Source organism: Phyllostomus discolor, chromosome 5 (assembly GCF_004126475.2).
Source record: "Phyllostomus discolor isolate MPI-MPIP mPhyDis1 chromosome 5, mPhyDis1.pri.v3, whole genome shotgun sequence".
Lineage (NCBI taxonomy): Eukaryota > Metazoa > Chordata > Mammalia > Chiroptera > Phyllostomidae > Phyllostomus > Phyllostomus discolor.
Window position 1 is genome coordinate 17710981 of NC_040907.2, and position 22521 is coordinate 17733501.

At 47.5% G+C, this 22521-nt stretch overlaps 1 protein-coding gene, 1 non-coding gene and 1 pseudogene across 2 annotated transcripts; 2 read left to right on the forward strand and 1 right to left on the reverse strand.

The window, feature by feature from the left end:
* Positions 1-1094: 1094 nt before the first annotated feature.
* PPP1R8 (protein phosphatase 1 regulatory subunit 8) lies at positions 1095-15141 on the forward strand. Its single transcript, XM_028512928.2, has 7 exons — positions 1095-1242; positions 3083-3143; positions 6500-6653; positions 7933-8153; positions 9699-9843; positions 13000-13064; positions 13687-15141. The coding sequence occupies exons 1-7, from the start codon at positions 1187-1189 to the stop codon at positions 14038-14040; spliced, it is 1056 nt and encodes a 351-aa protein (XP_028368729.1). The 5' UTR covers positions 1095-1186; the 3' UTR covers positions 14041-15141.
* LOC114498334 lies at positions 4979-5134 on the forward strand. The gene has a single exon (XR_003684761.1).
* Positions 15142-18158: 3017 nt separating the features above from the next.
* Positions 18159-18580, reverse strand: LOC114495992 (annotated as a pseudogene).
* Positions 18581-22521: the final 3941 nt, after the last annotated feature.

The following is a 22521-nucleotide window of genomic DNA, read 5'->3' on the forward strand; positions in this document are numbered from 1 at the left end:
CTTTTGTTCTAGAATGAGGCTGGGCAATTCGATCTCTCTGAACCTCTGCTCAGCGATCATAATACCTATCTCAAGAGTGTTGTGAAGATTTAAATGAGATGATCCATATAAAATACATACTTGCCCAAAGAAGCAAGCACCCAACAGACAAAGCCATTATAACCAGGGGCCCTGCTGATAGTCTCTCAATCAGCCATTGACCCAGGGTAGGACTGAGTCGTGTTTCCTTTCATGATTTAGTCACCATAACCAAAACTTACAAATCCAACGGGGCCACAGCTTGATTACTATTGAAGATTTGAATGCCTGTCTTCTGGTCAAATTGTTCCTGGCTCTAGCTTGTCTAGACTTTGTTTCATTAACAGACTATTTTGCAATGTATAATGTGCACTTTTCTGCCCAAATTTTTGAGGGAAAAATAAGGATGCATATTATGCATGGGTAGTACCTGAAACACCAGTATCTGTTCTTGTTTTGTAATTAGTTACATAAAATATGTTCAAAATAAATGCTAAAATTCCTTTATAATACAAAAAAACCCAAGTATCTAAACATAAATAAACAATTGAATTTAAAAATTGTAAGTTTTTTTTTTCTTGCAAGTTTGGGCCAAAGACGTGGGGTGCACGTCACACACGGGATCGCATTGTACATGGCAAAATATCTGACCCCTCTAAAGCGGATTCCCATATAATTAATTTACCGAACGAAGCCCACGAGGCCCAGGTTTGGATTAGGAAGGGGAAGTGACCTTGCAGCTCTGCAGAGAAGTGCCGGAAGAGAAACAGAATGAATGATCGCTGCAATCTCTGAGCTCTGCGCTCTAGCTCCTTCCACTCTAGATTCGGGTGCAAGCCTGTAGCAAGGATGGAGTGGGAAGATTTAAGAGCTCAGAGGTATGGGGAGACCGACACCTCTCCTTAAAAGCACCTTTTCCTCAGACACTTCCCAGCTACGGAAAACTCTAGTCTTCGGAGACTCTTCCAGAGAAGCATAACTGTCTCAAACACTGAAACACACCTCAAAATCACATCCCAGTCCACACCGCCACTAGAAGCGCCCGGTACGTGCGTGCGTGCGCGCTCGCGTGCGTACGCACAGGATACTGGGATGCCGCCTCTCCCCACTGAGTCTTCCAGTTTCCCGGCGTGCTTCGAGCCCGCCAAATGGGAGGGGGAGACGCAAGATGGCGGCAGCCGCGAACTCTGGCTCCAGCCTCCCGCTGTTCGACTGCCCGACTTGGTGAGTGGCGGGGCGACCAGGGTGGAGTGGCCTGGCCCGGCCAGAGCGGGCTGGGCGGCTTATTTCCCGCAGCGGGCCGAAAGGCTCAGACACCTTGGGACTGATGAGGCAGAACAGTTCGTCGGGCCGGGCGGCGTGCGGAGGAACCGGCAGCCCGGGCCCAGGCTCTGAAGAAACCCAGAGTTGGGGGATTCGGAGGCGCTCGCTTACGCAGCCCCTCCGTCCGTGAGCCGTTTGTCGGAGCGCTTCGGGGCCGTGGCCCTGAACTTATCTCAACTCCAGACTGACTAGTGCTCTAGTAGAGCACCCTACCTGCCCCGCTGCTCTCTGTCCCGAGCGCGCACGAGCCGGCGTCCCGGCCCTAGCCCGACCTCAGAGCCCCGCATCCCCTGCCGTGCGGCATGCCTGGTCCGGTACGTGTTTGTCTCTCGAGCCTGGGAGCTCCCTGAGGGCAGGGATGGCTCCGACGTACCCCTGTGTTCCCAGCGACCAGCACGAAGCCGGACATAAGTGGGCATCAGTAATTGTTGCAAGGAGCCCGTTTCATCCATTCTCAAGTTCTTGGGAAAAATGGAATAATTTAATTTAGTCTTTGAGTAGAGTACAGGATGAATAACTATGAATTGCCTGGCCAGAAGCCCCATCTGAGTTAGAGCTCTATTTCTGCTGCAACTCTCCACAGTGTATATTGTTTATGTGTTAATCTTTGCCTCTTTTTCTGTTGAGATCCTCAAGGACGAGGGTTCTCTGATGCATCTTTATGTTCCTAGCTCCTAGGCCTCAGCCAGGCACCTAGTAGGAGTTCAGAAAGGATGTTTTGGATGTAACATTGCTTTTCCTGTTTCCCAGACAAAATGGGCCTTTGTCCAAGGCACTGTCCCTTCAGCAACTGCCATAGAGGAGTCAGCACAGAATTGTGAGATGACTATGTTGCCTCTTCGATTAGATGAACAGATACATACACACTTTTTGAATGCAAATGTAAGGACAAACTTCAAAGGAGCAAACATAGGAAGCAAGTGAATGTGGCCGTTTTCTGGATGTCTTTGCATTTTTCGTAACACCCAGTTATTTTACTCTACAAATTTTGTGTCAGTTTTGGTTCCCTGCTGCATCAATTTCAGAAGTTGGACCAGGACGGTAAACTTACAGTTATAGTAGACAGGTGACCTACCATTTCCTCAGGCTGTTACTCACCAGGCACTTTGTTAGGTGCTTTGTCCTGTGTGTCCCCCTTGAATACTGTGGTTATAGGAATATAGAGAAAAAGTTCCCTTAGAAAAGCCATTTTAGCATGACCTGTTCAAGGGTAAGAGCCATCTCTTGTATTTGTCGTTACCTGGTTTTAGGGGCATGATATCGGGTTGCCTGGATTCCCTAATTATGTACCTGTGATTCGGTCTCAGAGGTCTGCTTATTCTGTGATGGCATTGCTCTTGATTAGTTCAAAACACCAATGGATTTATTCAACCTTTATATGGTATTAGTGGTAGTGGCAAAGCTGAGATTCAAATTCAAATGATCAGACTACCCCAGCTATAGTACTTGGACTCTATGCCGCTTTCTTTCTGAGGTAGAAAGCCAGTGTTAAAATATAGGTTTCTTTGGTGCTGCTCTAAATACAGATCCACTAAAATCTGTTTTAGAGCAATTGAATCACTGGGGAAGTAAGTGTCAAACTTAGAAAGGAGCTGTAATAACAGTGAAGTAGATGACATTTCTGTTTGAAACATGAACTAATTATAGGCTGATAAGAGAACTCCAGTGCTGAATGGGACAATAATTGTAAGTAGCATTTATGAACTCATCCTGAAAATGCTTTTTCCTTCTTATTTTTCAGGGCAGGTAAACCCCCACCTGGATTACATCTGGATGTAGTCAAAGGAGACAAACTAATTGAGGTTTGGAAATACATGTCTTCCCTTTTTTCCTACCACACTAAAGATTTTTTGCCGGTGGCTCACTTTTCCACCCCCTCTCCTGTGCTTTGTTTTCCAGCAGTGCTACTTTTGTTCATCCTGATTTTTTTCTATTAAAAGCACCTGGTGATATAACACATTCATACCTCATATCTCACACAGACACTCCGTATTTTGTGACTTCTCTCACCTTCTAAATGACGAGTTTTTAATAGAGCTTGGGCCTATAGACCCTAATCAAACTGGAAGCCCTATAACTTAGTGAATTCTCTCTCTGTAAGTACATGGAATTGTGTGGAAGGTGCAGGATATGCAATAATGTCTCTGGCTGGTGTGGCTCAGTGGATTGAGCGCCCGCCTGCGAACCAAAAGGTTGCCGATTTGATTCTCAGTCAGGGCACATGCTGGGTTGTGGGCCAGGTTTCCAGTAGGAGGCACACTAGAAGCAACCACACATTACTGTTTCTCTGTCTCTCTCCTTCTCTTCCCCTGTCTATAAATAAATAAATAAATAAATAAATAAATAAATTGAAAATATGAAATAACTGAAAAAGAAGTGAATGATGTAGATTAAGTTTAACTTTTAAGTTGTTTTGTGATATTCAGGCTCAAGCCTTTGAATGAAGAGAATGGAATGTTGGTGAAATTTATTCATTTATTCAAAACATTGAGTGCTTACTGTGTTCCAGTTATTGTACTCAACAGTGAATAAAACGTGGTTTCCTCCTTCAAGGAAATTATTTGGTGGGAAAGACACATCACATAAAAAAATTCCATGATAATAATTGAAATAAGTAGTGTAAAGAAGTTGTTTAGCAGAATTCCAGATTTTTTACAAGTCTCTGGAATGAACACCCCATAGAACTTGAAGAGAACATAGATTTTGATTAGCTAATAGGTTGTGTATGGTTTTGTTTTGTTTTTGTTGAATTCTTATGCGCGCTATTTATTTGCCAAGCATGGAGATTAAGCCTGCTGTGACCATGGAGTTGTGAGTCTCTATCTCTTAGACCACTTTTATGTTTGCTTGCTCGAATAGAATTTAGGTTCAGGGTCCCATTTCTGAGTGTATATAGTAAAAACATTGTTCCATGGTTGAAAAGCTATCTGTGAGATCTTCTGAATGATGTTCTGTAAATATATTGTCACTTCAGAATATTGTAGAAATACCCTGGTATTTTACAAAGTATTAAGGCATGAGTTGTGATGAATTTTTTTATTCATCATGCCCATAGCCAGTCACTTAAGCCCCTTTGTCATGGGTTCTTCTATCTTTTTATTTTATTTTATTTTACTTATAATTGAATTTATTAGGGTGACATTGGTTAATGAGATGATATGTTTCGGGTGTACAGTTCTGTAATTCACCATCTGTGTAGAGTTCTTCTGTCTTAAAAGTTACAAAACAACATTATTCAATGAAATAATTTTTCTAAAATATCTGTAAAGCCTCTTTAACTGTAGACTGTTTCACAGATATAAAGTACTATTGCTAAATAGCATGAAGCTTTGAAGACATAAGAATCTGTTTTGTTACTAGAATTTAATAAGGCTCCAGTGTGCAACAGGAAGAAACAGAAGAGGAGGCCTAGCCTTAATATCATATTCCTTTGTGAAATAATTTATATTTTCAAAGTGCTATCAGTTGTCAAACATCCCTCTGATTACTGTTTCCATTAGCTGATAGTGTTCTCTGTCTTTCGTTGCTCTTAGGTGTGTTGAGTTGCCACGCAATTGTCAAGTTACAATCTTTAGACATCACTGTGCTTTTTCTGAGAGGAATAGATCTGTGATGTGCTTATTTTTAAGGATTTAGGAAACACTTGATACTAACTGAACTATCTACATCCTAGCCTTGTGTCAAAGGCTTGTGATAGCTGGGTTTAAGAACTGCAATATTGAAACAAAAGCCATGAGTCTTTTAAGCTCAGTGTATAAAGACACACTCTGAGTTATAACTCAGTGGCATAACTGGATAAAGGTACTAGCCATAGTTAATCAAGAAATTTTGGCTTTAGTGATTATTGAAAAAGACCAGTGCATTATTTCATTTACTTGAACAGAAGAAGCACACCGTCCAGGAGTTAACAAATCTTAATTCTAAGACATACTATTTTCCCACTACATGTTCATGTTTTTATAATTGAGATGCCTTTAATGAATGTATACATTTAATTTGAAAGCCCTTTCGTGCTCCCCCCCACCCCCCAAACATCTATATTTCTGTTATGTGTTTGACACCTCAGAATTATAGCAATTTGGTCAGTGTTATATTAGAACCCAAGAGCTGGTGGTCTTATACACTCTTTCCTTGAGAGTAGTCAGTGAGGACTGTGGTTAGCAAATTTTATTTTGTGAGGGCATAATCTGTGTGCGTATAAACATGAATGAAAAATGCAATGAGATTCAGCCTGCCCAGATATTACCCAGAGAGAATAAGATGTTGAAATTTCAGAGTTCTCTCAATTCTGAAGCAATGTCTTATATTTAACGCAAGTCTTAAAACTTGGGTCTAAGCAGACATAGGGATGATTGTCTTACTGAGCTGTAGGCTGTTAGTTCTTGGTGCTGCCCAGCAGTATAGTATGGACCTGGCACAAGCCTTGCCAGCAGCAGATGGGGCACTCTGCTGGACAGGGTTTCCCAGAGGTGACCCACTTACCTATACCACTAGCTTGAACTAATTGAGCCTTAAGGCAAAGCTTGAAAGAAACTGGGTAGGTGTTTTAAAAAAAATCAAGAGTGCGTCTATAGTATTTGTTCACTCGTTAAAATGTTCTTTGCCATATGGTGCATTTTTTGATGCAGGTAGAGTGAAGAAAATATATAACATGATTAAAAGAGCTTAGACTCTGAAGTCAGGCCGTTTCCATCTGTCCAAATCTCTCTCTCTCTCTCTTTTTTTTTAAAGATTTTATTTATTTATTTTTAGAGAGGGAAGGGAGGGAGAAAGAGAGAGAGAGAAACATCAATGTGTGGTTGCTGGGGGCCCTGGCCTGCAACCCAGGCATGTGCCCTGACTGGGAATCGAACCTGCGATGCTTCTGTTTGCAGCCTGCGCTCAATCCACAGAGCTACGCCAGCCAGGGCAGGACAGGTTTTTTTAATCAACACTAGACATTTGACCACTGTATTTGAGAAGATTAATTGCCTCTATCCCTCAAAATGTTAGTAAATTATTCTGTACTCTTTATCTTGAAGAATAACAGGAAATAATTTTTTTTTCACCTTGGCAAGGAATTTTATCTATTCATAATCCTCTGTTTATTTGATGTGAAGAATGTTTGCTAAACCCTGTCGAAATGATTTGAGTAATATTGAATCTAATGTTTATTTAGAAACTAATTATTGATGAGAAGAAGTATTACTTATTTGGGAGAAACCCTGATTTGTGTGACTTCACCATTGACCACCAGTCCTGCTCACGGGTCCACGCTGCCTTGGTCTACCACAAGCATCTGAAGAGAGTTTTCCTAATAGATCTCAACAGTAGTAAGTAACTGACGCCCCATCCATCCCCATCTCACACATTCCTTTTGGGCAGTGAAAAAATGCCCTCTGGGTTCTTCAGTTTCCAAGTTGAGTTTTATTACTGATCAAGGAAGAAGTTTACGTTTGGTTTTTAAATCCGCCCTTCTCAACTCCTGCGATACCGCCTATTTTCCTGAAATAATTGGTGACTGGAGGGGAAGGTTTTGGGGAGGACTGCGCTGGAGAAGGCAGTTGGTAGAGATAGAGAACAACAACAACAACAACAACAAAAATACCCGGGAGCTGGGGGCCGCGGGAGTCCAAGTATTTGTAGGACCTTGATAAATTGTGGTCCAGTTTAAGCAGAAGCTGTGATTAGCTCCATTAGTGTAATAGAATAGTGGTGCAGGACATTAAAAAAAATGCTTTTGAACAGTTTAATTTTCTTGTAGTGGGTTATTTACTCCAGCTATATTCTGCTTTGCCTACTAATATCAATTTTAATTTCATGAACATACTACAACCAATAAGGTTTTCAACTTTGCCCAAGATGCAATTGAGACTTAACCACATGGAGCCCTGAAGTTTGTTCCTTTTCCCCTTATATGGGTACAGTGTGGAATTCAAAGGATCCTGCTTCCTGGGCTGCCCATGTTCTCCCTCCTCACATCCCCACACGGACCCCAGCCCAGTCTGCCTATATAGTGGTTTTGGAGAGCCATGTCTCACAAGTACTTACTTGCAAATTTATCTCATCTTTTCTCTCCGTTTTTATAATACGCAGAATGCAGACATGGAAAAGTTTTCAGACTCTGAAGTAGGATTTTGGCTTGCCTTGGCATTCATATTACACCTGTTTCAGCCAACTTCCTTGTCTTGTCCTGGGGAAAACCCAAGGATAACTGCCGCCAGGGCCTGTGTTCCTTAGACTTGGGGCTGGAGAGGTCAGACCACAGCGATGCCTGTCTCCTGCTGTGGGTGGCATGGTTATTGCTGGGCTGGAGCCATTCCTGCTGGGCCCAGAATGGAGCCAAGCCTACCTGGCAGCAGAGAGCAAGCAGTGGTGTTTGTTATATGGGGTGACAGCAGGTCTGAAGATGTGTAAGAATTCCACTGAAGAGATTCAAGACCCAGTGAAGGAGTTTTCCTTTTCATTGTGACCCATGACAAGGGATGCAAAGTGGACCCAGTGTCATTTTCATTTTAAAAAGCAGAACTGATATGCTGGGAGGAGCTGCTCTCCCTTCTACAACTCAGGTTGGTTTTTTTTCTCTTACATTTTTGATTTGGTTATTCCCAGCACACGGCACTTTCTTGGGTCACATTCGATTGGAACCTCACAAGCCTCAGCAAATTCCCATCGATTCCACAGTCTCATTTGGTGCATCCACAAGGGCATACACTCTTCGAGAGAAGCCTCAGACATTGCCATCGGCTGTGAAAGGAGATGAGAAGATGGGTGGAGAGGATGATGAACTCAAGGGCTTACTGGGGCTTCCAGAGGAGGAAACCGAACTTGATGTAATTCCACGTCTATGTCATTGTTTTGTCTTTTGGGACTCCGGTGGCAGTATGTAGCTTAAAATGCCAATGTCTTAGCACCAGGAGATCTTCTTGAGGTCAGTAATGGGCCTTTGTCACTTAGGTAGACTAGTGTGGTCAACTGACACACGTTGGAGAGCTGCATTGTGTGTTTGGTTCTGTATGACGAGGGGTGACAAGGAGACTAGGTCTCTTGCCAATAGACACTCATGGTTTTCTTATGCACCTTCTCTGGATGTTAGAAGCCAAGGCTGGGAGTTAAATTTTTCCCAAAGCTGCACTGTCCATGGTGGTAGCTACCAGCTGCATGTCAAGTACTTGGTAGTCATATGTGATTAGTGACTTCCGTGCTGAATAGCACAGGTAGACGACATTTTTATCATTCAGAAAGTTTGACTGGACAGCATTGACTTAGACTGAAGCTTTTTTGACGCTGTCCAAATAACCCAGGAATCTTCTGAATAGAACTAGACTGTTCTTGTTCTTATGAACCTGGCTGCCCTGAATGCTATGATTTTTACAGTATTTTATTTTAAAGTTTTCTAGAGGCTGACCCCCATAGTTTGTGATGTGGCTGTCATCCTTTACATGTCTGTCCCTGCCTTGGTGTGGCTGGTCTATTCAGGTAGAGCATACGCAAGGCTGTCCTTAACCACCCACTTGCGCTTACTGTTCTAGTGCATTAAGGCAGTTTCCCAGACCTTAGGGAGAAAAGCACTTAAGGAAATCTTACAATTTGCAAGTTATTTTGTTACAAAGAAGTAGCCTCATAGCCAGAGGCCTTGATGGCAGCCACTCTTGCCCCTTTTTCCTCCAGGCTTCTTCCATGCTTTTCTGTCTTTTAAATTTAATGTGTGAGGTCTGTCTGCATCTTCATTCTCAAGGCATTTTGAACACCACAAGCTGCAGTGCAGACTGGAGCGAGTCCAGAGGATTGGGAAGAGGCAGACAGCGGTGCTGAGGCCAAGTTAATCGTTGAGATGGATGGATGGTTATGAATAGAAATGGGGCCATACGCAGGAATGGGGGAGTGACAGCACGTTAATGCCAAACATTAAGTGCACTGGCAGTGTCCTTGTGAGTTCTAAAAGAAAGAAGCTGTGAATTGTCTTTTCTTGTCTCTGTTTTGTTACTTTAAAACAATTCTTGGAGTTCTTTGCAGTCATATTCTTTTAATTCTCAGCATAAAGACGTGATAGCCTTTCTTTAAAAGAAAAAAAAGCTCAAAACCTCGACTCAAAGATGGTTGTACAGACAGCCTGTTCTCAGCTCACAGCCTCCACCCCCTTTTGAATATCACTGCCCCACTAGTCTAAGAAGGCGTCTCACATTCTGTCAAAGGTACCTTGTTAATATTAGCAATCTAGGGACAGTAATGAGTTTTTTCTGAATAGAGAAGAGAATCTCGTCTGCCTGGGGAAGTCAGAGTTAGCCCTTAATGCCTTCCTGCCCTTTATGTAGGAATATGTTCTTCAGATCTTCTGTGTACTGACTCCTGTCTTTCCTGTGTGAACCTTGGCCTAGAACCTGACAGAGTTCAACACTGCCCACAACAAGCGCATCTCCACCCTCACCATTGAGGAGGGGAATCTGGATATTCAGAGACCAAAGAGGAAGAGGAAGAATTCACGGGTGACTTTCAGTGAGGATGATGAAATCATCAACCCAGGTGGGCATCTTCCCAGTTTCTTCTGGTGAAAAAGTATGGTCTCAGAGAGTGGTGCACATAACCTACAGGTCAGCTGCGGTGTCTCTCACAAGGTTTAGGATACCAGGTTGCTACATTAAGGAGAGAGTTTCTGTACTTCATTGGTGCGGCACCCTCAACACCCAAGCATTGTCCACTTGCGGTGTGAGAGCAATAGCTGACGGCAGGGCCCATGTAACTCGGTATACGGAGCAAGGCCGTAATTTTCCTCTGCTGATCAAGTGTGTCCAGGTCATAGTGAAGGGTTAAGGTAAGCATAGGTCTTTGCTCTCTTTACCTCTAAGGAGGGCGTGATTGTCTTTTTGCGCTTCTGTGTATGCTTGGTAACTCTTAAGATTGGAGAACCTTCTGCTGCTGCTGTTAACCGCATTGAGGACTTGCCTGCCTGATGGAGAGTAAATTTATAGAAAGTTTGTCTGAAAATGTCAGTAAGCTAAGAACATCAAATGGGACGGCCACTAACTTTACCAGTTTGTTCCATCGTCTAACATTTATTTATTGGGTTCATGTTGTATCTTTTTTTTTTTATTAGTTTATTGTTGTTCAGTTACAGTTGTCTGCATTTTCTCCCCACCCCTCCCCCCGGGTTCATGTTGTATCTTAAGCACTCTGGTAGGGGAATGACATAGAGCTGGGAGTTATAGTTTATACAGTGAAGATGGAATTGGGATTCAAAAATCTTTGTTTGAACATAAATCTCAATGGATAGAAACAGGGATCCCAGACTAATAAGTCGCTATTAATGCCCAAAATGAAATGCAGTGAGAATCACTTTCAAACCCTGCATTTAGATTCAAAATACCGATTATTTAAATGGAGGCGGAGACTCATAGGTATGGAGAACAGTCCCTTAGTCCCCCGGATGCTGGAACGTAGGGAAGGGACCATGCATTGGGGAGAGTGGAGGGAGGAGGCGTGGCCCCTGTGGTCGGATCTGTGCAGGGCCGGCCTTAAGGAGGAAGCAGTGGGCAGAACCAGAGTCCGTGAGTAGCAAGTGTTTGGTTCAGTGTGAAAGGCAATGAGGAGCCCGGCTGGGTGGTTCAGCTGGTTGGGTTATCATCCTGAACCCGAAAAGGTTGTGGGTTCGATTGGGGGGGGCATACATGGAGGCAGCTGATTGATGCTCCTCTCTGTCTCTCTCCCTCCCCCTCTCCCTCTCTCTCTCTCTCTCTCTCTCTCTCTGTCTCTCTCTCTGTCTCTCTCTCCCTCCCTCCCTCCCTCTCCCCCTCTTCTTTCTCTCTAAAATCAATAAAGATATCCTTAGGATTAAAACAACAATAACAACATCGAGTCCTTCTTATATTTAGAAGAGTTGACAGGATTCCTGTGAAAGAGATCGGGGCATTCATTCTAGGGACCAGTTTACTTTCCCTAGACGGTGTGTGCAGTGGTCCGGCTTACTGCTAGAAGTCGTGAATGCCCGAGGGAAATGTTTAGGCAGGGGCGGGATGACCAATCTCGGAAGCTTATTCTGGGCCCAGAACCTATGGAGTAAGAGTTTCTAGAGGTGGGACCTAAACATTTCTAGTTTAAAACAAGCCCTTGCACTAAGGAATAGCTGATAACTTGGGAATTACTGGACTAGACGACCAGCATCTGATGTGCTTTGTCTTTCTCCTGGGGAAGTGTTGCCCAGAGCTGTATGAAGGCCGAGCACTCAGGCCGAGCACAGTGTAACGGTTAAAGAGTACGGGCTCTGAAATGAGAGGGCCTGGGTTGGAAGTCCCCCTCTCTACCTGGTACTTGCATAACCTTGGTCAAGTAACTTAAAAGACTACTGTCCTCACAGGATGGTGAGGAGATTAAATGCATGATATGTAAAAATACTTCAGACCAGTGCTTGGCATTCAGTAAGCTCTTGATAATTGTTAGCCATTATCCCTCCATCGCCTGTCAGAGCGTCGGCCTTCTAGCCATGCAAGCTTTCCTATACCCTGAAGTCGACTTAGCAGGGAATTTGTTGGTACATGTCCAGAAACAGGGGTCTCCTGGAGTGGTTGTATCCTCTGTGTAGGAGTAGAGTGGCTGGAGAATGAGGAGAGGATGAGAGGCTTGACCACCATTCAGCAAGCACAGAACAGGGTCCCCCAGAGAGCCTTAGGCCTCGTGCGCCCGTGGGGGGCACCCCCCCCCCCGGTAGCCACCCCTGCCAGGCTCCCGTCGCTCGTGTGCCTCATTCAGCTTTCCTTGCTGAAGGGATGATTGGAACAGGGCTCCTGTGGGGAGGAGAAAAGATGAGGGTGCCTTTTTTAGAGACCTCGTGTCCTTCCTGAATCTGGTTGTCTTTTCCTCTTTCATGCGGGAGCCATTCATTTGTTCATTCGTTGAACGAAGGTTGGTTGTTTAGTGAATATTCCAAGGTATATTCTTTAGAGGCACCCTAACGTGGAAAAGTCAGGCTTAAATCAATCAGGTATTAATTATTCAAATTAAATAATGAATCTTTATTTTCCAAAGGAATTTATAGGAGTGTTGTTGTTGTTTTTTAGATTTTAGTTATTTGCCCTGTTGGTGTGGCTCAGTGGATTGAGTGCCAGCCTGTGAACCAAAGGTTGCTGGTTCAGGTCCCAGTCAGGGCACGTGTCTGGGTTGCAGGCCAGGTCCCCAGTTAGGGGTATGTGAGAGGCAACCACACATGAATGTTTCTCTCCCTCTCTGTCTCCCTCTCTTCTTCTCTCTAGAAAGAAACAAAAAAAATTTATTTGTTTGAAGGGAAGAGAGACAGAGAGGGGGAGAATCATTCATGTGTGAGGGAGAAACAGTTGCCTTTCACGTGTTCCCAACTGGGAACCTGGCTTACAACCCAGGCATGTGCCCTGCCTAGGAATCAAACCGGTGACCTTTCGGTTCTCAGGCTGGAGCTCAGTCCACCGAGCCTCATCTGCCAGGGCCTGAGTTGTTCTCTTGTCAGTTAAGTGTTTACTGTAGTGGTGTTCACCTCATAGGCTTGTGAAGATTTAACCGGTGCTCAGCACCCAGTAAACACTTGAAGTATTAGCTGGATTTTACTGTTTTAATATGAGTTGTTGTGATTGCTTTGTTTGCAGCGAATGCTATACATACCTCAATGCTCCCAGTAGAGTACCAACCTAACTCTTCCCTCGTGTCTTTTTGCAGAGGATGTGGATCCCTCAGTTGGACGCTTCCGGAACATGGTACAGACGGCTGTGGTTCCAGTGAAGGTAGGAAGCACATTGTAACAGTATTTGAAATTGACATTTCATGTGGTCTGGTTTAAAAATTCACTCTTAAAAAAAAATCACTTTTGCCCTGACTGGTGTGGCTCAGTGGATTGAGTGCCAGCCTGTGAACCTAAAGGTCACTGGTTCGATTCCCAGACAGGGCACATCCCTGGGTTGTCGGGCCAGATCCCCAGTAGGGGGTGTGCAAGAGGCAACTGCACATTGACGGTTCTTTCCCTCTCCTCCCTCTCTTCCCCTGCCTCTAAAAAATAAATAAATAAAATCTTTAAAAACAAAGAGAGGGAGGGGAAGTATGACAGCCTAAGGATAAAGAATGATCACTTAAACTGGATAGATATGTTTTACTTTAGGAAAAGCTCACACTCTGTCCTCATTTTCTCGGTGTGACTCGGGTGGTAAAGATCTTGTGTGGACCCGGCACATTACACGGCCACTGTAAAGTCTCTGTAAACCCTGAGGTTTCAGGACAGTGAAATAGACTGTCTGGGAAATAAAACAAAAAGGGGCCTCCCAAAATTCTTTTCGGAGTAGAATAGAAAAAAACTAATTGGTACCACTCTGTGTCTCACCTCTTGTCTCCTCTCTTCCTTGTGAACCACAGAAGAAGCGAGTGGAGGGCGCCGGCTCCCTGGGCCTGGAAGAGTCGGGGAGCAGGCGCATACAGAACTTTGCATTCAGTGGAGGACTCTATGGAGGTCTGCCCCCCACGCACAGTGAAGCCGGCTCCCAGCCCCACGGCATCCACGGGACAGCACTCATCGGCGGTTTGCCCATGCCATACCCGAACCTTGCCCCTGACGTGGACTTGACTCCTGTTGTGCCATCAGCAGTGACCATGAATCCTGCACCAAACCCTGTCGTCTATAACCCTGAAGCTGTCAATGAACCCAAGAAGAAGAAATATGCAAAAGAAGCTTGGCCGGGCAAGAAGCCCACTCCTTCCTTACTGATTTGATATTTTTGGTCATGGAGAAGGGTGGGATTGGGTGGGAGTTGGGTGGAAGGGCGATGGGGGAGCTAATGAACTAGGGAGAAAAACTTTCCATGTGTGCAGTATCGTCTTTCAGAATGTCTCCTGGGGTCCTAACCATGTAATATCAAGACTTGGGGTGGGGTTGAAATAGCCCGTAAAGACTAGTCTTCAGAACACCTGTGGTGTAGAGAAATGTTTTATACATCCTTTTAAATAGACTGCCCTGGCTCTCTCCCAGGCCTTTCATTACCTCCTCCTTTCCTCCCTCTTTCTAGGATCATTTTTATTTAAAGTCACATACCCTAGGGAGAGACTCCAGGCCCTCGGGTTGAATTCAGAGGTGGGGAGGTGACCATCACCTCATCAGCCTTGTGGGTGCTGCAGCCTAATTTAAACATACTATCCCTGTAAGTCCCACAGAGCAAAACGGTTGCCATGGGTCTGAGGTTGATCAGAAAGGGTTTAGTACTCTTCAGTTAAGCTCAAGTTTAAACTCAAAATGTTTCCCTGGTCAGTGGTTTTGAGGTCCAGTAGTTAGGCTTTTCTCTTGTGTTCTTTCTATTGGAATGAGGACATTTTGCTTGTGGCTGAGGCCAGTGCCAGAAACACGGGTTGGTAGTTTTACACTTACGACTTGTTTGAACTTTACCTGTTTTTCTTGTCAAACCTGAGTGCCCTACTTGCAGAAGCTTCTCGTTTGATTCCGGAGTACTGTCCTTGACTCTAAGGCTGTACTTTTCCTTTTCAAGTGTGTTAATGAAGGCGACTTACAAAGGATATGACCAGTTAGAAGAATTCCAATTAATTAAAAAAAAAGATTTAACTTTGCAAGCAACGGATGTCTCTAAAAGGATGTTTTTAGAAGTTGGTTCAGTGGCTCTTCCCCCCTTTGACTGAGAGCTCTCATTTCCCAGAGCGCTGAGGCTAGTCCTGGCTAACAAACGTAGGAGATGGAGGTAGGAAACATTGATGTGAGCTTTGTACAGAGATTTGTACATTTGTGTAATAGGCCTTTTCACGCTTTAAGTGTAGCTTTTTACCTGTAACCTTTATTACATTGTAAATTAAATGTAACTTTTGTCATTCCCGTGCAGTTGTGATTCAGTCACCATCACCGATCCCCACCGACACGAGGGCTTGGGAGGTGGTGCTCTGTCCCCATGTTATTACCACACAGGGAAATGCCCCCTGACGAATGCGAGACTTCCAATTAGAGACTCCAGCCCCAGAGGGAAGCCTCATGGAGCCGAGCGGGTGAGGAGGTGCCCGCAGCGGCTCTTCATTGGGAGACTGGGCTTCAGGGCATTTGTCCTGGTGTGGGCATGGTTTAAGCCCGGTCACCTGCTCTCTTGTTAAGCTGCAGCTCAGGTAGCACAGGAGCAAAAGGAAGCCAAAGTTGTGTACGTTTAGAAGGGGTTCCAGCTGGAGTTTGGATTGAATGGAAGTGTCTTGCCTGCTGGAGCGTCACTGCAGCAAGTGCACTCGGTGTGTAGCCGGGATTATGCACGGAGATGGCTTTGTGACGGAGGTGCCAGCTCCGCTCCAGACCCCTGGGCAGACAGTGGACTTGCAGCCGGCGCAGCCTGGTAAGAACGGGAAGGTCCATAAAGTCACAAGTGTGCAGGAAGTTGACTTCTCCATCGGCTCCTGTAAGAGTGAGGGTCCTCATCTTAGGAGAGTACCTTCCCCTCATTGTAGTGACACAATGATCACCTACCCACCCTGCCAACCCAGCAGCGGCCCCCAACTCTTTGGAACTAGGGACCAGTTTCATGGAAGACAGTTTTTCCACCGACCCAGGTGGGGTTGGGATGGGTGGGGGGGAGACAGGAGGTGGACGAGCAGTAATACGGGTGGCATCCACAGGGGAGGAGAGGCCGAGGACCCCTGGTTTACAGCGTGTCACTGAGTTCACAGAGCCCCAAGTCGAGTACTGTTTTTATCCCCATTCTACAGATGAGAATATGGCTCGGAGACAAAATAAACTTCCCCGTGATCCCACTGTAGTGAAGTCGGGGTTGAAACTAGTCTGAATCCAGGGCACAGGCTCACACAGCCTCCAGCACGGGTTGGGGCGAAGGGTGAGTGAGCGCAGCCTGCGGCTGGGGCGCTGTTGGGTGCAACGGGCTGTAGCTTTATTCATTGTAGCTGGGCATTGTTTTGAAGTTAATTGTTTTCCAAACAATGTACTGGAAGGTACGTGACAGGATTTAGACTTAGTTTGGATAATGAAAGACATGCTTCCTAGGGAGAGCTCGTGCCCTTGCATTATCGGGTTCCAGCATTTGCGTTGCAGGGTGAAACTTGGCATCAGTGCCTCAAAGAAAGCTCAGCAGAGGTTATCCAAGCCTGCAAATCTATGCATCTTTTCCTCCAAGGGCCCAGTTGACATCAGTGGGAGCAGGAGTGCCTGAACTTGGTAGTTACGTGATGTGAGGAGGGATGTACGTGTAGAAAGAAACCTGGCCTGCCTGGCGCCATGTTTCTGATTTCCCCCAGTCATGTCTGCGTGCCCCTCAAAGGTGAGCTCTGCGGGAGGCGGCTCAGCTGCCTCTTCCCCTTAGTGCAGCTTTAGACATCGACCCTCCTACTCACCACAGGTGTTGGCAAATGACTGTCACGCAGATGAGCATGATGCTGCTGAGACACAGCCTCTCCCCCTAGGACACAGTCCACCCTGCATGGGAAGCGACCATGAGCTTCCCCGAAGTCCTGTGCCCACTAACGGGGCCGTCGGCTAAGGAGAGGACAACCCATGTGCCCCTGCCCGGGGGTGGGGAGAGGAGGGTGAATCCCACGAAGAAGGACAGAAAACAGCCCATTTCCCAGGCGATCCCAGCGCAGCATCTTCTGTCGGGTGACGGTTGCTTAAAATAAGGTAACTACTCTCTGCAAACTATAGAATTTTAGAGTCTGAAGGATTTATGAGATTCTGTCTGGATCCTTCATTCTGCCTGAGAGCAAACCATGGCAGCGGGGACTGACTTCTCTCAACAGGTTGAACACGAAGGTGGCGCACTACCCCTCCCCCGCCTGAGGGGGCCTGCCTCCTTCAAGGGAGCATATACGATGCTGTCGATGCTGAGAGCTCTAGTGGAGGGCCGGACAGGTGAGGACAGCATGACCATGGGGGTCAGGAAGGCTTCTAGGGAGATGACAGTTGGGCCAAGCTTTGAAGACCAGTAGGGATTTGCCTTGTGGAGGAGTGTGGACCAAGATTCACCAGGGAGGGCAACCAGTGTGAAGAGGCATGGAGGCAGGTGTGAGGTGCTGGTGGGTGGAAGGAGGGAGGAGTCAAAGGCGGAGGCCAGACCCCACCCTGTAAGCTTTGCTGGGGAATTTGAAAATACCAGGAAGCCACTAAAGGATTTTTCTTTCCTTAAAAAATAAAATAAAAGATATGTTCATGTAGAAATATCGGATAATCCAAAGTACATCACACACACACACCCCTCACCTGTCACCCACAGTGAGGGAGACTTCCTTGGGGAGGTTTCAGATGTTTTAAATCCCTCTGGCAGTGGATGAATAAGGCAATCACCTGGCCTCAGGTGAGACAGGTGTTTTAATGCTCTCACATAATTTAGCAAATCCAGTAGAAGTAAGAGCATATGGAAGAGAAAGTTCCAGTAGTTCTGTCTGCAGGAAGGAAGGGCGGTGAAGGTCATGGAACATTCCAGAAGGGAGACATTTGTGTTTCCACATGGTGGAGGGGAGAGTACTCCATGCAGGGGCTGTTGCAGGACCAAAGGGGGCGGGGTGGATTAAAACCCCCAGCATATGATGAGGGGGGTGATGGGAAAGTTCTGGAGTGCTCACCTACTGATTTTTTTTTTAAACAGCCATTTCAGAGGAGTTGGTTTACTTCCGGGTGGTACAGAATTCTGGATGGAACAGAGACTGAAGAACGAACGCTCTGTGACAGTATTCGGGGCTGGGTTTACTCTGAACTCCCAGCTAAGGTTGAAATGGCAGCGAGAAGAACTAAAGAGATGAGTCACTGCATGACTATTATTATTATTATTATTATTATTATATTATTTTCTTACAAAAGTTTACTCTTAAATGAGCAACAGGCTCCAGACAGCACTTCGGTCCAGCTATAGGTGGCAGGAGAGCTGCGACAAGGAATCCAGACGTTGCACGGGAATGGAATGAAGGGTCACCACTGCCCCAGGCACGAGAACAGCTCACTTTTTGCCAGATTTCTTAATTCCACCCGTGGCCAGGGGGCCCTTCCCCGAGGCCTTTGCTTTAGTTCCTCAAGTTTCTTCTCTTTTTGCCTCTGCTTGAATGCCTTATCTTCCTTGTCCATCTCCTTGACCTGTTTCTTGGGCTACTTTAGGGGCTTCTTCTTGCCACCTCTGTGGCCAGACATGGCCCTGCCACACCTTGCCAAGACCACTGGAAGCTATCACCTGCTGATTTTGGTTGGCATCTGTTGCGGAATAAAATCATTGCCTGTTGTACTAGGGAATAGACTGGGACGGTCCACCTCTGAACAGGGGCAAAGGTGCAGTTCCAGAATCAGCCAGCAGGAGGAGCCCTGCTACCACCCTTGGAATCGCTGTGTTGACGCGTGTGTGCCTGGGGTGGGGCTGTGCAAGGCAGACGAGGAACGCTGTCTACAGCGAGCTTTCGGTCCAGACGTGTGTTATCTCCCTAATTCTTTCTCCCAACAGCCCTGATAGGAGGTTGGTGGTGTCCTGTTTTACAGATGGGGAACCTGAGACCCAGAGGAGTGCCGGGACCAAGGTCACACAGCTGGCAAGCGGTCAGCAGAGGGTCCACCCTGGCACTGGTAGTTTGGACCATGCACAGCACAGGGGAGCTCCTGACTCGAGTTGATGTGCCTGGGTCTGATTTCTCTCCCTCTCTATTTCCTACTTCTGTCACTATCTCTGGTCCCCTTTAGGGGTCTGTGGAGCCGTAAGTGCTGTCTCCACACCGAGGCCAGGTTGGGTGACACTATTGCCTCATGGCCCGGGGGCAGGTTTACTATGGGAAAGCGCAGACGAGATGTGGAAGGAGGCTCTGAGAAGATAACCTCTGGTGGCCGAGTCTCCCCGCCCGCCTCCCTCTGGCCCCCTCCGCCCCCTGCCCACCCTGCCCAGCCAAGCTGCCACCTGGGCACTGGAGCCTGTCTGCCTCGCCTGTGGTCATGCCCTCTCCTATTGACGCTGTCCAGACCGCCCCCTGCTGCTGTGGATCACTCGGGGCAGCAGTCAAACTCACTCTTACTGCTCTCACCTTAAAAGGAAACAGCAAAAACCATCTCTTAATTCGATTCCACTTCCCCACCAGGGACCTCAGCTTCCCCCCAGCCCTTTCTCTGCTCCGCTTTGCAGAACATCTGATTAGAGTGGCCTCATCTTGCTGTTTCCAGTTCCTCTCCTCCCCTTGCTCTTGAAACCAAGCCAGTCCAACAGTCCATGGAAATGCCTGCTAATGACCCTGGTCTGTCGTATTCACTGCTCCGATCAGGATGCTCCAGGGGCCCCTCGTTTTCATCAGAGGAAGAGCAGTTCTTCCACTGCACACCCTCCCCCTCTCTGCTCTCCCCTCCTACCTTTCTCCCTCTTGCTCCTGACCTGCAGCCGCCCAGAGTCTGGTTGGTCCTTCGACCCTCAAGGCACACTCCCGCCCTGCCCCTGGGGCTGGACTCCTCACCCACCCTTCCCCCCCCGCCCCGCCCCCCCAAGTCAGCACAGCTCCCTCCCTCACTGACTTCACGTGAGAAAGAGAAAAGTGAGCCCTGGCCCCCAGGAGCTCGTCTGGCACTTCGGGCTGGGCCTCAGTGTTCCCTGGCTGAGTGTAAGCAATTTCTCCAAACATCACATTGCACAAGGGCACTCTGTGACCCTGGTGGATCGAGACAAACAGGACCACTCCGGAATCATGTCTGAACATAGAAAACACATGAAATTTGTCAAAACCACCAAAAGGACCAGCCTTCCCTGTAGTGGGCTGACTTCTGGTCCCAAAAGACGTGTCTGCCTGAAACCTCAGAATGTGACCTCATTTGGAATAAGAGTCTTTGCGTGTATTTCCCAAGGATATTGAGTAAGATCGTCTTGGATTAGAGTGGGCTCTACATCCAATTATGAATGTCCTTCAAAGGGACAGAAAAGGAGAAAACACAGACACAGAGAAGACATGTGAAGACAGAGTCCGAGGTTGGAGTGATGCATCTACAAGCCAAGAAATGTCGCAGAGTGCCAGCAGCCACCAGGAGCTGGAGAGAAGCAAGGAACAGACTCTCCCTCAGAAGGAACCAACCTGCCAATGCCTTGATATCAAACTTCCAGCCTCCAAACTGAGAGAAAGAATAGATTTCTGTTGTGAGAAGCCATCCAGTTTGTGGTGGCTTGTTATGGCAAACCTAGGAAATTGGTGCAGCTCTCCCCATGCTGGCTAGCGTGAGAGCTGTTGGTTCTTGCTAATGGTAGCTGCGGCCTCGGTCTGGTCTTCCCTTTTCCCAGATAGTTTGTGAAGACCCCCAGTCACAGAATTGCCCCTCCTTCTAGACAGCATCCAATCCAGAGCAAGGCCCTGCTGCTTTAAACCCTCCCAAATCATAGAACCCAAGCCCAGACCCTATGAGTGCTTTCGGACACCCTCTTATGAAGTCACCCCGTTTGTTAGCTGCCCTGTGTTTCTGGTGGCCTTTGGCAGCAGGGCATTGACAAAGTCTCCACCCAAACCAGCATCTCCAGTTACAACTGCAGCCTGCCCCACCTTCGCCATCCCTCACCCACCTGGAGGTGGAGATGGCAGGCTGGCCCTGGGGCTCAGGCCCGTTATTCTGGGAAAGCTCGGGACTGGGGCTGAAGCGGGTGGCCACCAGAGGAAGTCCAGGGACTATATTACATCAGCAGGACACAGCAGGACTAGGGGGAAAGGCTAGCACACTCCCTCCTTGTCCCAGTGGTCCCAACCACTGATCCTCCAAAGACTTGCCCCAGGTGGGGACCTTAATCCAGACCCTTGGGCTCCATCCCTCACTTGCTATTCAGCCTCCTAAATGCTCCTCTTCCCTTGGGCCCAGCATCCCGGGCAGGGCTTCCCTCCTCTGCCCTCTGGGCACTGGCTTGGCCTCATGAGCGCCCCTCCCTTCCTGCCAAGTCCTTTTCCACACCTCCGACAGGGCCTTGCTGAAAACGCACATCCATCAGGGACTCATCCCCAAAACCTTTGGGTCAAAGGCCAGCTCCTTACTGGGGCCTCCCAGGGACAGTTCTCACTCCCTGCTGGGCCTCCCAGGGGGCTCCCACTTGGAACTTCCTTCTGTTCCTCAATGTGCTTTCTCCCTGCTGCCCTCCCGTCGTCTCCGGCTCACTCTCGGTTAGCTGGTCAGCTCGTCACTCTCTCTGGGCGGCCTTCCCTGGTGCCCAGGCTGCAGAAGGAAGGTCTGCTTGAGGCACCCTCACCCACTGGGTTCTCCCGACCTGGGCGCCAGGAGAGCAGACTGTCGTGTTAGCTGCAGTGGGCCAGAAATATGGATGACACTGAGCTGAAATGCATCATGTAGCTCTTTTGCTCTCCGCCCCCACAACACCTGTTCCCCAGCCTTTTATCCTGCCCCACCAGGTGCTGGGTGATGGGGTCGTTATCCTCTTTCCCAGCTAGGAGAAGGAGGCTGTGCCTCAAACCCAGTGTCACCTCAAACTGAAGTCATGGTCCGACAAGGCTCCCAGGCTATTAGGGGAAGTAGGGCAGTGAGGAGAGAGTGGGGAGTTCCTGTGGGCTGGGCCAAGAGAGTCCCCTGAGAAAGGGAACTTGCCCCAGGGGCTTCCTGCTCTGTACAGCCCAGAGGGGTGGTTCGAACCCAGGACCCTGGTTCAGTCTCTTCCTGGCTGCTGGGCTCTGGGTGTACCGCATAGCCTTTCGGGTGGCAGTTTCCCCCCCTGTGAAATGGAAAGAACAAGATAATCTACATCTCAGGGTGCTACAAGCTTAATGGGATGTACAGCACTTAGCACCGTGCCTGGTGAGCCAAGTTCACTGCCCCAGACCCCCAGGCCTTCTCCATGTATGAAAATTCAACTTCCCATCTCCTCTCCGTGTATGAACATTCAGCCTGTGCAATGCCCAGGCCAGGGCTGGGTGGGACGGATGCAGCAGAGGGAACAGAGGACATCAGGGCAGATGTGTTTCCTGTGGGCTATGTGGCAGGGCCTTTGGGCTGGGGGAGGGAACTTGGACTTTGTACTCAATCCCTTTTCATTGCAGCTGGCGAAACTGAAGCTAAGGGGTGGTAGCGGCTGTTGTTGTTGTTGCCCACAGCCAGGCCTGGCACGGAAGCTTCTTTGCCGCACTTCTCACATTGAACGCAAGTTTTGCAGTGTCCCAGGAAGCCAGGCCAAGGAATCGTGACAGTGGGGGCGTAGGCCCTAGACTCAGACAATTACTTGACTCAAGCTCACAACAAAGAGGCTGTGACTGAGACAAGCCAAGAACCCA